General features: G+C 34.6%; 1 protein-coding gene across 4 annotated transcripts; it reads left to right on the forward strand.

Moving 5' to 3' along the window:
* The first annotated feature begins 3,008 nt into the window (after positions 1-3,008).
* On the forward strand, positions 3,009-16,358 carry LOC145562085 (protein ACCUMULATION AND REPLICATION OF CHLOROPLASTS 3, chloroplastic-like). 4 transcript variants are annotated; one of them, XM_081622259.1, is made up of 16 exons: positions 3,009-3,554; positions 3,896-3,954; positions 5,799-5,863; positions 6,965-7,099; positions 8,021-8,069; positions 10,034-10,146; positions 10,229-10,300; positions 10,529-10,639; positions 11,133-11,314; positions 12,326-12,526; positions 12,621-12,706; positions 12,801-13,198; positions 13,635-13,739; positions 13,838-13,975; positions 14,360-14,526; positions 15,622-16,358. In XM_081622259.1, exons 1-16 carry the CDS (start codon positions 3,199-3,201, stop codon positions 15,677-15,679), a joined length of 2,295 nt encoding a protein of 764 aa, XP_081478385.1. In that variant the 5' UTR covers positions 3,009-3,198; the 3' UTR covers positions 15,680-16,358. The 4 variants fall into 4 exon arrangements, 1 of the variants encoding a protein (XP_081478385.1); XR_014094273.1 differs by lacking the exon at positions 15,622-16,358 and having other exon boundaries at positions 13,635-13,734; positions 14,360-14,495; XR_014094274.1 differs by lacking the exons at positions 14,360-14,526; positions 15,622-16,358 and having other exon boundaries at positions 13,627-13,739.
* Positions 16,359-16,593: the final 235 nt, after the last annotated feature.

Raw genomic sequence — 16,593 nt, forward strand, 5'->3', positions numbered from 1 at the left:
TTGGATTTACAAACACATTTTCATGAACTCTGTGAGCTTGCTTTTTTGTTTCTCTCGGGAAGAAGATCACCGCGACAACAACCTTCAATTAAGTGTCATGTTGGATAATTGTGAGTCAAAGGTCATATTATTGACTCATTAATTGTTGACATTTAATTAAGGTAAATTAATTTGGGTGAACAAACTAAATTAGCCCATTTTAATTTGGTTTATATAATTGTCAAGCCTAACAGCCAATACACATCAAACCCTAACTCTATGGGTGTCTCACTTTATAAATAGAGGTTCTCTATTTCATTTCAGAAGGGAGGATATCAAGAGGAAATAAGGAGAATAAAAATACAGAGAAAGCTTCTCAAATATTCTAAACCTCTCCCCAGAAAACCTCTCATATACTCCAAACTTTTCCAGAGAAAATATCTCAAAACCTAGAGGAAGAGCAACAAGCATTCGACGTGTCGTTCTACTCAACACAGAGAAAGGAAGAACATCAAGCGCATCACAAGTCTGTGTTGTTCAACCTCTACATCAAATAGTCATTAATTGAGATCAACCCTTGTCGGCCGCCCTCAATCAAGAATTCAACTCAAAGGTCTACATCAAATATCTTTGATAGAGATCAAGCTTTGTTGTCCCTCAATAAACCTAAGTCAAAGTTCTGCATCAAATGTCTTCGATCGAGATCAAGCTTCGACGTTCCTCGTTCGAGAATCAAGTCAATCCGTGAATTATGTCAAAATCAAAGTGGAGATCGAATCAGAGGAGCAAATTAGAGATTGTACCCAAAATTATCAAATTAATAAAATTAACACTTTGTTGCATTTATTTTGAGTCTATATTTTACATATTTAAAATTTGTGTTTAAAGGCCTTGGTTTTGGCGTTAACGTTGGGGAAACAATTTTATTACCATTACTTTGCTCTCACATGGCAGCTGACAGAGCTGGGGCCCAAAACTTGTGTTTCATTGGATCGATGTTTGCAAAAACCAATGCAATTTAATTACAGGTTTGCCATATTGCCATGTGATCTAAGTTTATCACTGAGATCAACTTGGATTTTCTCATTTTCTTTTGAGAAAACGGGAAGTATTATATCCTTGTTTATGAAATCATATTCTTAATGGAGCTTTATGTAATTCGAGCTCTCTATATTTATTGTACATCATTGTTTATTTTAAACGCGTGTAGTTTGGTATGATCGACTCACCATAATGCATGAAATAATTAACAATGGGAGTTTTTTAATTCCAAAATGCGATCCATTAAAAGCAATATCTTGGTCATGTGAGAGAGTCCAACCCTATATAACACTCTTTTTAATTGGAAATCGTTTTTTTCCCTTGAAATCAACATCTCGCTTAGTATGTCAAACAGCTACTGGAATCAAATCTAAGACAACTATCAATGAAGAACAACTCCAATTCACCAATCAAAACAAACCACAAGGAATATCAAATACATGAATCCTGTCAAAAAAATAAAATAAAAATAAAAATAAAAAAATACATGAACACCAACAATATGGGGAAAAAAAATCTCAATGACACACAATTTAAATATGGAAAACCCTTTCCATATGAAGTGTAACCAAGGGACTTGTGAAAAGCTCACCCTTACTTTTTCTTTTAAGTTAAGGTGAAGAATATCACCAAGCATAGGTTTATGTCCAACAGCTATACAACACAAAAACCTTCAAACAATGAACCAACTATTCAAATAGAGTTCATATGAGTCTTCATTAAGATGACAAAATTTAAGCACGATTCCACGGCAGAATTTCCAGCAACAAACATATTTTTTAAAACTTTGTCCCTGACTGAAAATACATCCATTTCCTTCGATCCCTTTTCACTTATCTCTTTATTTTAAAAAGTTTTGTACTTTTTTGCATGTGTTTCTATTACTCCTCTACTTATTTGATGACTTTCAATACAATAATTAAACATCCAATTACCTTTTTTTTTTTTAAAAAAAAAATGAAATTATTGTTGTAAAATAAAACATACATGAGGCTGCCATTTTGAGTTCACTAACACAAGATAATGCAAACACTACTTGTGACACAAATCAATTAGAGTACTAGACCCATAATAAAGAGACCCTTTGAACTTTTATAAGACCTTTAAACTTATGTTTTTTCTTTACTGTTTGGGTGTAATTCGTTTTCAATACCTATTCGCTCATTCTTATTACTCTAATCATCTTAAATTGAGCAACGTTAAGGAACAACCTAACCCTTGAAGCTTTGCCAACAATAGGTATCAGTTGTGAAAGCCAAGTCTTCAATTATTTCCTAAACACGATACTAAATGACTTTTTTCATTTGGTTCCATCCTCTAAGAATCCACTAAAATAAAGATGAAGTTCCCCTATTTTTGCTGGTAAAGAGAAATCATTAGATTTGACGAGATTTAAACTCTTAGTACATTAACCAATTAAGTTAGTTTCCAACAATGACCAATTATGTTAGTAATGCTAGGGGTGCTTATGATGCGAGTCGAGTTCGAGTTTGGGGTATCTCGACTCGACTCGTGAACATATCGAGTCGAGCTTAATCGAGACGAGCTTTGACCGACTCGAGTAGCTTGCTAATTGATTCGGTCTTACTAGAACCCCCTATTTATTAGTGTAACATTTGTCCTGTCTCTTATATTCTGTATTATAAGATATATACATGTGATGATATGAGTCCATAAATGTTATATATTTAATAATTATTTTTGTAAAATAAAGTTTTTGAATCAATTCTTATTTTTTATTTTTTTAATTTTATTAAATATAATAATGTACAAAGGAATTCGAGTTTCTCACGAGTTTTCGACTTGAGTATTGAACTACTCGACTCGATTCATAAACATTTCGAGTCAATCTCGAGGTCGAGTCGAGCTCATTTAGATCAAATTTTAACTGACTCGAGCTCGAATAACCCCTGAATTGTCTCATCTCATAAACACCCATACTTAACGCGAGGACTCATAAGACTTGTTGAGACCTTAAGGATCACCCATTCACGCACCGGCCATTTTTTTACTGTTAAGAGTGTTAACTCTTCTCCTCGTCCTGTTTCCCCAAAACGCCATGTTTCCTTTCCTCTTTTCTGCTGCTAATCAATCAATCTAAATTTGCAAACTCACAACCACAATTCCTCAAACACTTCCTTAAACCCTAATTTTCCACCTAAATTCCTCAATTCCACCATGGAAATGGCGAATTTCTCGATTCTCTCTCCCCCAACCTACAAAGGAGCTTCTCTACGTTCCCTAAAACCTTCAAATTACCCTTTCAATTGCTCCTTCTACTCAGTTCATCATCACATTAGGTTTTCGAAATCATCAACAAAATTCAAAAGAAAATCCTTCAAAATCAGCTGTTCCATTTCATCATCATCATTGAAGGATAATTGCAGAAATTCCGACGCCAATTGTAATGACAGCATTACCGACGTTTGGTCCGATTCTCAATTTGTTGAAGTTATTGGTATTGGCAATAGAGTTGATTCTGTTCTCGATTTTTGCATCAGCTCCCATTCGACTTCACATTCTTTGAGATTTTGGTACCTCCTTTTTATCTATATTGCAACAATATACTAATTTGTTGCTTTATATGTATCTGGAATTATTAATTATTAGTAAGACCTAACTATTGTTTAATTTTAGTAGTTTGTTGAATTAATTGGTCCAGATTTGATAATGTTCACATTTGTTGCTACTACTGTATAATGTGATTTTGGGAAAGGATACATGACAGAATTAGAAGGAATGGCGGGAAAGGCCAGTTCTCGTTATTTCCGTGTCTGTGCGGGAGCGTGTTTGTGCTGTTGTAATCTATCATATTCACTTATCTGTTTGATTATGTTTTGCTGAGAGTTCAAAGTATTGTTGAATGTCTTTACAGGAATGTCATCAGAAGAGATTCGTCGACAGGACAATTACGTCAAAGGATTCTTGAAAAAGGTTTAGTTATTGCTGATAGCTTCTTTTATCTGTTGCTACGTGTTTTTCTATTAAGGACCATTCAGTGTGAACTGTTATTTCTTATTTTTGTATCAATTACTTATTTGCAATAGTGTTGAAGAGTTGATTGGATATGGTCCATGTCAAAGCATCTAAGATTTCTCCGCTGTCACTGCTTGCTGAACTTTCATCTTGCTGTAAACCTAGACCATAATCCCATATGATGTAGTGATATGTATCTATTGTGTAGCTGCTGATTTTGCTATTGTGGTGAAATTGACGCATTGCTATACACATACTTTGTAAGTTCGTTGTACTTAGCTATTTGTTATGCTTGAATGTCTGTAAGGGCTATGTGATATTTTATGCTCTCACTCTTTGCTAATTTTTGTTGTATTGAAAAAATCTTTCATATTTGTTACTTTTCTAGGGGTAACCAACTAACCATCAGCCGTCACAGTTAGATTATTTGAAAGAGACTTCCGGTTTGTCTAAGTGAGGTTACCTAGGAAAATGTCTGAATGTCTAGTGGTGATTTTTTTTTGGATGATATATTACGTCCAGAATGATAGTCACATTTCAAATTCATGGTTGTAAGTTATGTGAACTTTTAGTGATTGAGAGCCAAATGGTGAACTAAGTGCTCTAATTCAATAGTATGAGTACTACCTAGTAGTGAATTATAGTTAGGCCCTATTTTCTTCACCTTAATACAATAATATTTAGTAAAAATAATTTAAATTCAACAAAAATATGTTAAGTTCAGTGAAGATAGGTTTCCCAAAAAAAAAAAAAAAAAAAAAAAAAAAATTCAGTACAGTAAAACAGTTAAAATAGGTTTTAATTAATACTTCCTCCATTTCGTAATACTAGCAACACTAGGGTACACGCACAAAGTTTTAGGAAAATCACAGGGTGAGGACAAAAAGAGGATTTTTTTTATAATACTCTGTATAAAGTATGGTTAATATGAGAGAGAAATACGTAGTAATAAAAAAGTAGTGTAGGTGGGTTTGCTAGGAGAGAGAAATAATAAAGTATATGTGGAAGTGGGGTTAGTGGAGGAGATATAATAAAATAATAGTGGATCTTTTCCAAATAAGGAAATGTTTCAATTCTTATGAAAACGGATATAAAGAAAAGTGCTTCCATTATTACGAAGTAGAGGGAGTACAAATAATTCAAGTTACTTAAAATAATCTGAGTACAGTACAGTACAAATAGTTTCAATTTAGCAAAAATAATTTAAGTTAAGTGAAAATCAGGTGAAGAGAACTGGAAAAAAGATGTGCTGCTTAGGATAGGATTAAAAGTAAAATTTCAAAAAAAAAATTTCAAGGTCACTGGTGATATATTCTTTTGGTCTCATATAAATGTACTTTAGTCCTTCTAACATCTCAATATTTCCAGGCAAAGCTGAGAAACTATCTCTTCCTACATTGTGAGGTGACCTGTCAGCTGGAGCTGTCTATTTGTCTGATAAAAATTTTATATTACGGGTTCTGTGGGTTTTTTCACCAATTATCTCTGTTTTCTTACTTACTTTGTGTATGGGAGAAATAAAGGAAGAATGTTCCTTTTATAGATTGGCTGGTCTAGCTATTGTTTTGTTGTCCTCATTAAACATTTAAATTTACAGGGCATGAGTTTGTATGGGATAAAGTGGTTTATCTTGCTTTACTTTGGTGTCGTTAATTGGGGTTTGCACTTGATGATGATGTGCTCGTGTGCCACTTCTGTATCGGTTTCTTTAGGAGGATAGTGTGTCCTCCGACTCCTCTCTGTAACTATGTGTAATTACTTGACTTCATTTCTAATCAAATTATCTCCTTTCTTTTTTGCAGATGACTATCCAAACACTGCAGAGGCACCACTAAACCAACAATTACATTCGAAGGCTGTTGTTCTTGTTTGTACATTCTTGCCCCTTTCTTGTGTCTTCATTCAGTTCTTCTGATATATGTGACAGCTGAAAAACTAAGACATTTTTTTTAGCTGAGGTTTCTTGCGATTTGGGTCAATTTACTTAGTGCTCACATTTTCACTTCCAAATCATGCAATCTAATTCGGACATTTTTGTGTAGATTTTAGAATCCTCTAGTCTAAATTCCCTCATACTCGTTTGATGAGAGATTCAATTCAGTGTAAGGTTTTAAGACATGCCTTGCACCATACGAGTGATAATTAGAAATGACAGAAAAATCAGGCTATGTAAAGACAGTGGCAGATCTTGGCCCAAAAAGTTTGGGGAGCCAAGGTTTGATCCACCAACCTTTTGCTCAAAAATGACAATACTTAACCACTATGTGAAAACTTTTTAATTGTATTATACTTCCTCCGTTTTTTTTGTTGGCACCGTTTGACTTTTACACTATTCACACAACACGCTTTGACTTGCTTTTGTGGTTTATAGATACGATAAAACATATTCATGTGGGATCTTGTTTGAATTGTTTCAATGTATATTTTATTAATACCCACTTTTTATAATTTACAATGTTTATAATTAGAGATATTAATCGTTAAAAATATGCGTTGACAAGCGTGATAATAGAAAAGTGTAACTAAAAAAAAACAGAGGAAGTATTACTTATAAGTTATAACCAACAACTTAGAAAAATTTGGGGGGGCCGGGTCCCGACCCGCCATAACAAAGGTCCGCTCCTGTGTAAAGATGGCCTTTATGGTATATAAGGTTATTAATATGTTCAACCACAACAAATCTGAGAGGAATATGATACCCCCCCTATTACCTTTATATTTTTCAACTATAAAGCTCACTGGGTAATTAAAAAAGAGGGAATCCCATAAGAGCTGCTTTCACTGAAGAATATGTTCTTACTGAAAAGAGAAATCTAGACTTGTGTATTTTAATTACAATGTTCTTCTCTTGTACATTTTAGAATAAAGAGAAGAAATGTTTCTGCTCATACTCTCATAGTCTTAGTCCCTTTACAAGATGGTGTTGAGGATTCTGATTATATTAAATCTTATTGTTTATCTTGCATAGGTGGCAAGTGCAGGCTACGGTGATGATCATGACACGGCAATTGATACCCTTCGGGCGATTAGATCCAGTGGTGGGTTAGTTATTGCTGTTATAGTGAAGCCTTTTAGTTTTGAAGGGCAGAGACGCCAAGATGAGGTAGGTTATTGCCCTTGCCTTGATGTGTAAGTTTCTATCAATTCCTGCCATCTATAGAAATTAGACCTTATACTGAATTTTCTTGGTTTGATACCCTTCTGTCTTAAACTATAAGTAATCTTTGCTATTCTTGAATTACTTAATGACAAGATCTTTACCTACAAATGTTGCTGAAAAACTAAATGACATGTAACACTTAACTATTAAAAAAGAAATTAATGTTTATATTATTACTACCTATGTTCCTTTTTGTTAGGTTACACTCACTACTTTCGTCCATTCCTTTTTGTCGATTACACTTTTGCTATTTTCCTGTTTTTTCAAAAAATTTCTCTCACAAATCCCACTTACATGGGGTACAACATTTTCTTTCTTTTTCTTACATAGTCCTCACTTACGACACTTTCACGTACTTTTTTTTTTACACTTGTTCCACTTCCTCACTCTCTCTAATATTGTCCTAGGTTTTTGTTGCTACAAAAACCGTGACAAATTATATTTCAACAAGGAAAATCTTGTTATCCTTAACATGTAGATGTAATATTAAGCTTCTTATTGAAATTAGCAGAAATATATTCATCTTCTAAGAGTTTAATTATATTGGGATTTTGGAAAACCATCCCACTTCACGTGTTTTTATTTTTATGTTTATGGTACTTCAAAAACTGGTGTGATCTTGTGTGTGTGTGTGTCCTCACCTTGGACATTCTGAGAATAAGATTCTGAAAGACTCACAAGACATTCTTCTTCTTAGTTTGCTTAGTCTTTATTTATTTAATATTGGCTCTTTGAAACAACCCTTTTCCATGATAAATAATTTAATAGTGCGCTCTCTCAATTTAATGGCGTTTCTTTTAACTCCCCAGTGAGAAAATATCATGTGTGTGTGACACTAAATCTGCATTTTTGTGGGACTCACAGGTCAAGATTTTGGTAGACAAACTTCGGGATTGTGTGAACTTCTGTATTGGTGAGTGGTATGCTTATTGATTTTTTTGGTTTATTTCTTTCTCGTATCCATTCTTTCTCTGTTGCTGTTAGCCTATCATTGAAACTGGTGAAATTTGTTGAGTTACTTTTGGTCTTTACATAATTGTTCAATTTTCTTTCAAATCAAGATTTCTAATGGTCTGAACTATTTCAAGTAACTTTCATTCAAAAAAAAAAAAAAAAAAAAAACTATTTCAGGTAACTTGTGTATCTGTTTATCTTTAGAGTGTTTATAAATTATATAAAACACTGTGTACCTTGCTAGTCTTCCAGCCTATGTTGCCCAGACCTGTATTTGGGTGCATGTCCGACATGGTGTTGGATCCTTCGACACTCTAGATTTTGTAAAATTTCATATAAGGCCGCATAATATCTGGGTGTCGTGTCGTAGTGTTGGAAGATTAGACACATGAAACTCAACGTACACAAGGTGTTGAAGTAACAAAACTTCCAGCTGACATTTGCTTAACTTATGGGCGTTATGGCTTTATGGGTTATTAGTTATGACAGAGGTAAAGTAAATTGATGCCAGAGGTCTTGCTCTACATCACATTATCACAACTTAAAATCGTATTTTTATTGAACATTATTGTCTTGGTCACTTTTCCTACTTTATTTGGCTATTGTCAGGGAATTATATTATATCCTTAAAACATTAATTGACTAAAATTTCATATTGCATTTCATGCCGAAGTTTCTTTGTCATAAGGTGCTGTGACTGAGTTTTACATTCTTTGTATCTGCAATCAAACCATGTGGTTATGGATTCATCAAAGAAAGGGTCAGCCTGGACTTTGGTGCCAGAAAAAGTCACTAGTTGTAGTTCAATGTATGCCTTGTCAACTTCTTCCTCTGTCCATAAACATTGATCACATCGTTTAAAACTTCTCATGATTGAGTTAACCTATAATATCTGTGTACACCCCACCGTCCCACTCTCTATATCTAAGAATTCCAAGAATTCCAGATAGGAGTTATTTGGGAAATCCAATCATGATCAATTACAATTTTTGATAACACAATAACTTTTTCCTGACCTTCCAAGATAGCATGTGTAACTATTTGGCGGAGGTACCTGATTATCTTAGTATCTTAGATAGATGAGTCATATTGACTTCATCTCTTATAATTTTTTCAATTAAACAACTCATTTAAGCTATTCTGTGGTTGTTGCTGCACTCTATTGTCCCTGCTTTATTAAGTAAGCCTTGCACCTTTACCATATCTGCTTTCTATTAATTTTGGCCTTTTTCTCATTTTTCTATTAACAATGGCATGTGTGAGTAGTCTTGTAGATCTAGTATATAAGTTAGGCCTACTTTTTCCATCCTGTACCGACTACAGTGAAATTTTATGTGCTTGTAATCTTGTATCTCCCAATATTGATGAAAATGTAATGTTTTGCTGGTTTAGAATAATTCCTCTCTTTTGACACAAGTCATGTTTTTTTTACTATAAAAACTAGTTTGGGGCCCGGGCGATGCCCCGGGATATGTTTAAATACAAAATGTAAAAATTACCTTGAGTTAAAATAATATTTTGGAACCAAAACCTTAAGTTTAAATAATAAAATAAAAATGGTAAAATTAGTTGGGGATAGAAAGAGAGCTGCAGTAGTATTTGTTTTACAATTAAGGAGTTACATATAATGCTTAATGAAAAGTTACAATTCATATATGAATGTTAATTAAGTAATAAAGTGACATTAATTGCGGAATAGTGGTAATGAAAAGTTGGGAATTTCAAGGGATGTAATGGTTCAAATCTAATCCAAATACTAACGTGTTGTCATTTCATCATCGATGTGGCGCTATGTCATAAATATTATGATGACAAAGTATGGCACATTTCATCGATATGTTAATCCCTTGGGTTTTAATAATATTATAGATAGGTAAATGAAAATTTTCACTTTGGAGATCTTTTTGTTGTGTTTTCACACAGATATTGACATTGACACCTTGCTGAAGCTGGATCTGGTCACTCTAGATGAGGCTCTGAAGACTGCCTATCAAGCTGTTTTGTCAGCCATAAGTGCCGTTTCCATTGTTGTATCTGTAAGTAGCTTCTTGATCTCGCAATTTAGTTCAAGTTTTTTGTTGGTCTTGATGACAGTCTGATGTTAACTAATATTTGCAGGACACATGCAAAATGCACATTCACTCTCAGCATGATAGCATGACTCAAATTACCATTCGTGAAGTTATAAAAGTGAGTTCTGCTTGCCAGTGTGTGCCTGAATAACTTGAGTATGACATATTTGCATGGTTTGATTAGTTTAAATGTTACATCCACAGTTGCATTCTTTCTTGTTCTCATAATACTTCTTGTAGAAGAAAGTGTTTGAAAGACTCTCTGTCTCTCTTCTCCCACTCCCCCAATACTATCAACTGAACTCGTAGTGATTTTTCTCCATGAAGCTAATATACACAACTGTAGGTCTTGGAGAACTATAAGGAAGGAAGAATTGGTTATGGTGTTGGCCATAATGTCAAGGCTTCAATTGTACAAGCTGTTTATGATTGTCCTTTCCTCTCGGTTGGACTTAAGGTAAGACCACAAATTTTCTTTAATCTAAGGAGTATATAAATTTATCTGTCTTTGTGGGAGTGCATCAGTCTTCAACTGCAACTTGTTTTGGATGCACACTCTGGTTTTATTTTGAATGATGATTATGGTTTTACATCATCCAATCTCTCCAATCCCATTTTTTGTGGCATAGGGGGATTGGTCAGATGTACACAGCCTTTCCCATGAAATAACAAATGCAGTTTCTTTTCTCATTGCACGATGGTCGTCTTCAACATTGCTATGTATAACATGCACAGGCAGTTAGATCTTAGATAAGCAAATTTTTAAAAGTGCATTAAAATCCCAAAACCAAAAAAAGAATAAATCTTTCACCCCTTTGGAAATGAACAATACCCTATAATCTAAATTAAGTTTGGCTGGTATGTCCTGTAAATGAGAGTACGCCATTGTCTTATACTGATTCATCTTTTCCATGCTGTTGTCATGTTTCCCTCTTTATCCATGAATGCAGGACCTTGATGGAATTGTAATATGTATTCTTTCAAGTTCCTCAGCCATTGCAGATCATGATGTCAGTACTCTTTTACGTACGTTTCGTGAAGCAACAAAGTGCACCAAAGAAGTCATACTTTCCACAATTAAAAATCCTGATATGGAGCCTAACTCGATAGAAACAACAGTTATCACAGTGTGGTAAGTTGACGTGCTTGCTTCATATTGTAAACTTCATTTTGACTGTCTTCTCTCTTAGAGTTGATACCTGTAACCTTTTATTTTCCTTGTCAGTTTCTCAATTAATGTGAGAGGAGCATGATTATAGAGTTTCATGTTGGAGAATTTGTTATTTCTGTGCTTGACATTTTGTAATAGATTGGCCTAGAGGGAGGGTTGTCACTATAAATTAGTTGTCTTGGGGAATAAGTTGAGTAGTTAGAGTAGAGAAAGGAAGGATATTATCTATAGGATATCAGGGAGAGAAATAATCAGCGAGATGATAATTTTATCCTAATTTGTTTGAGCTTGTAGTTTGGGAGTGTCCAGCCTCTCTAAAGTCTGAGATCGTAAACCTTATTTGATGATTTAATGGCATCAAACTACGATCTTCTATCAAATTTTTTTATTTTATTTTATGATTTTTATTTTTGATTAATATTTTGTGTTGTTAAGGTAATTACATTTATAGCAAAGTGGCATGATACATTACTGGCTTGCTTTGTTCATCTGGAATGATACTAATTGGGATAAGCATGACATCAAGTGTTTGCACTTTTCTGAGCAATGCTAGTGGACCCGCATTTTCCTTCTCTTTTTGTATGTTTTAGTATTGCTTGCTATATCATCGGCTAGTGGTTGTAAGACTTGTAACAACCCAAACAATCTCACTACATTAGGACCTTTTTGACGTTGCACAAAAGCCATTGTTCAGCTAGCTCTAAAAGGGCTACTTTTAGCAGAAGTGGTAATATTATTCCAAGTATTTCAGCTTGAACAGCAGTCGTGTTCTTGGACGCATTGCCTTACAGCAGATATACCATTATCCATCTATTACAAATTGTCAATATATATCTGCACCAAGTGTGTGTGTGTGAATCACTTGAGATTTTTCTAAGCCAGTTTTCAGTTACTGTATTTTGAAAGATGCTGCCATAACCAAATCAAACAGTTCTTTTTATATAAATTCAGTGTTTCTTGATGCATTGCCAGTGGTTCTGAAAGAAAGTCTCTCCAGAATAGCAACATTCTTTCTCGACTGGCAGATAGCATCCCCTTTGTTTTCAATTTTTTGCGGAGGCAGGAAATGCAGTCAGGAACATCTGAGAAAAACGACCTTAGAGAAAATATGTTTCCACCCATGATGACAAACGTCATGAATGAGATGCTTCTGGATGAAGATTATGGTGAAAGGTATGCCATACGTTGCCTTGGATTCGCTCAGTTGTGTGAAAAATCTTCGTTTAAATTTATCAATTTATGCCACTCACTGTCATTGCAACTTTAGGAATTTTGATGATGGTGAATCAGACAAGGTTCAGTATCTAGATTCTGATGGCAATACATTCAAAAATATAGAGCAAATTGATCAAGGTGAGTGTATATCCTGGAAAAAATTGGGTGCTGTCCACAGTATATACTAAACAAAAACCATGATATTTACCTATGTAAAACCTTTCTTTAACAGCTCAAACTTTTGAAAGGCAGCTTTTTATCAATCGGAGCCTTAGGCCAGGTCATAGAATATCTCATGAGTGGCATGAGGAAGAGCTAAATGTCTCTGGTGCTGATCCTCTGGCTGATAATCCAAGAATTTTTCAACTTCCTGTTGGTGTGAGACTTTCTACCGACTTACAAGACGTTTATGATGATTCAAATTTAAGCCTATCAGCAGAAAAAAATAATGATGAAGTTCAAATGCAAGCATCCTCTGTTTCAAGTGTTCCGCCTCGGAATGGTATTACAGATACGAGTTTTGATGCAGTAACTGGCTTTTGGAATAGTGCATCAGTTCTGTTGAAAAGAATACAGCCTATTGCTTCTAAAAAGCAAGGAGTTCTTTCTGCTCGTGCCGCATCAATGCTGGTAATCTGACTTCACTCTCTGGTTTCTGCTCCGTGCTCTCCTGTTCATGTGGTTTTTATGAGTTTGTCTATTCTTTACAGATACACATGCTTTATGTATCCATGCACAGTTTCTGCCTCCTTTCTCTTATACTGTGTTTTCCAGCTATTTTCCACTGTTATATACGCATTTGTGCATGTGATTAGCATAGTAGTTTAACTAGTTTTTTCTAAAATGAATTCCAGATATTATGCACCTAGGTGGCATTTAGTGAACAATGGAGACCTTTTGAACTCATCATGTGTATGTGCATGCGTATGTTTATATGCTCCATAGACATCTTTTGAATGACTTAAGAGCTTAGTTCTTGAAATGATATGATACAAAATGTTCAAACATATAGTAACCTTGCTGACTTATACTCCATGAATCTCTTAACTTATGTGTAGTGCAACAGGAATCAGAACGGGATACTAATACGAAATGGTGTCCAGTGATGGAGATCCGGTATAGAGGAGGAATCTACAAGGGTCGTTGCCAAGGTGGTCTTCCTGAAGGCAGGGTACTTAATTGATGACTGAACTCCAGTCCAGACTCCCAGTCATATCTTTCTGTGCAGATAATCATCAGTGTGATTAAACTGAAAATTGTGTCCTGCAGGGTCGTCTTACCTTTCTGGATGGTACTGTCTATGATGGAATATGGCGATATGGTAAAAGGTCAGGAATTGGCAGCTTGTTCTTCAGTAATGGAGATGTTTTCCATGGATCATGGAGGGACGATCTTATGCATGGCAAGGTTCATTTCTATTTAGCAGTTGCATTTTCCTTGCCTCAAATAAGATATTTAATTCTGTTGAGTATGCTACTATGTCGTGAGTTGCTAGTTGCTGACTTGTTGGCAGCCTTGTAGGCAGTCATGCTTTGCTTACAAGTTTTTCTTATAAGCTATTGATTCTGTTTTTTTACCCTCCCTTTATTACGAGGGTTTCTAGGAGATTCATACTTTGTTTATATTTATATCCCAGTGTAGTTTTGTCCTTTTAACCATAATTAAAGAAAATGCTTATTTTCATTATTGCACACAAAACCAGCTCCGACTTAATATCGGGACATCATACATCTTCTATCATCTTAAAATTGTGATTTCCCCGACATATGACTAGGATTTTGTTTGATATAGGGCTGGCTTTACTTCCATACTGGAGAACGATGGTTTGCTAATTTTTGGAAGGGGAGAGCCAATGGTGAAGGCAGATTCTATTCTAAGTCCGGAGAGGTCTTCTTTGGCAATTTCCAGGATGGTTGGCGACATGGTCAATTTCTCTGTGTCAAAGTCGATGGCACAAGGTTTGTGCTCTTAATTCTCTTGTCTTTTTTAGTTGACATGTTTTGACTTATGACAGTTTTCACAAACTCTACTTTGATAAGCTTTTGTGATTTATAATTATAATTAAACATAGTCATGTGGGATGACTGGGATTTTGTCAGAATTGTCTCAATGTATATTTTAACAATATCAACTTCCATAATTTTTACTTATTGGAAAATAGAGATAAGTTGTTGAATTTGTGCATTGGCAAATGTGATAAAAGAAACGTGTCAACGAAAATAGAATGGGGGAAATATGTTGCAGAATAATTGTAAACAGTGTGATTTTCATAGTAAATTTGCTCAAAAGATATTTGGTAGTCATCAGATGGATGGAGATGCTGCGAGCATCTGACCAATATAGGCTTTGTGGGTTTATTGCACAGCTCACACTCACACCTAAAATCGTTGCTGCATGGCATCTTAAATTATGAAATTTTTTCCTAGTGTAATTTTTTATGGGTGTAATGAATTGCAGAAAACTCTGAGCTTACTTGTTTCATTATTGTCTCCAAATACTTATCACTCTGTCAACTAATATAACCTAGTTATATGCTGTGAATCCTTTTGAGCTACATGATGTTTCTCATGAACGCTGAATTTCTGTCAATTATTTTACTATGCATACTGTCTTAGTTTATCTTTGAATCTTTGATATAGCTGTCTGTTCTATCGAGTCTATAGACAGTTAGGCCATTACTCTCACGTGTTTTCTTCTGTGTATATCTGCTTCTAGATGTATGTGATACAGTTAATTTTGTACAATAATTTCTGACTTAGCTTGAAAAGAAAATATAGGGTGGCCCTGTGACTCCTGTCAACCTGTCTTTCTGGGCTAATTGAGATGGGCATCGAGTATCATTGATAAAGTTTCCATGTTTTGGATTTCAGAACATTGTATGCGCACATTTCACTTCATTAGCATTGGATTTTAGAACATTGTATGCGCACGTTTCACTTCATTAGCATTGGATTTTAGAACATTGTATGCGCACATTTCACTTCATTAGCATGTAAGCTTTACAATACATTCTTGATGATCTGATGCTTTAACTCAAGGTGACGTACTTTCAGGTTTGTTGAAATTTGGGATGATGGCATTCTTTTGAGCTCTGAGGAGTTGGATACATAGAATTTTGTAAAGGTAGAAGTGAAGTTTTAATCATGCTTCTCAGTTGTCCTCTTCTCTCTCGCCCATTTGTGTTTGCATTTTTGTAAAGGTATAAGACTGTAATCTTATATAAAAAAATGTCAATTTAAGGTGCCACTTTGTGACTTGCAGCCTTTAAAAATGTAATTACGAATTTTTCACGCACTTCACATTTGTAATTGTCATATCTTACTGAAATCTGGTGAATTTTGGGGTCCAAAACCACATTTTGAGGCCAAGAACACCAGAATAAATATACGAGGTTTTAGGTGCAAGCAAAATCCACTGAATTCCAGTAAGAGCTGATAATAACAAATGTGAAGTATTTGGAAATGCGATAATTTACAACATTTTTTCTAAAAAGTGATACAAGTCGCAAAGTGACCTATTGAATATTTGGATGGTAATGAATTCAGTTGGGTATATCAACTTAAGTGAAATACTGAAATTACAAGCTTGGGCTGTGATCTATGATTATCATTCACAAGGAGCGTGAAGAACAATATGATTTCTTTCCCTGTGTAATATGTAGTATCTTAATCTCGTGTAAAAATATACTCCGTACTAGTTACTCTTTGTATATAATTATATACTTCAATCTTTCCGTTCTTGTACACGTGCTTATGCCAATGAGATTATGCAGCATATTTTAACCCTTTCACTGTTTTATGATTTAATATACTGTAGTACAAAATACAAAGTACGAGGTATATAGCATAGCAATTTGATTTGTTCTGTTGTATGGTGTGTTGAACACACATTTAATTTTCCAAAGCAGGGTAAAATAAGACCTCACATCCATCTTGTAGGAGATAATGTGCCAGAATAATTGCCAAAATTACACTACATTATTTGGCAAATGAATCACAAGAATTTAACCTGAGACACCTGAAATT

This window comes from Chenopodium album, chromosome 10 (genome assembly GCF_948465745.1).
Source record: "Chenopodium album chromosome 10, dcCheAlbu1.1, whole genome shotgun sequence".
Taxonomy (NCBI): domain Eukaryota; kingdom Viridiplantae; phylum Streptophyta; class Magnoliopsida; order Caryophyllales; family Amaranthaceae; genus Chenopodium; species Chenopodium album.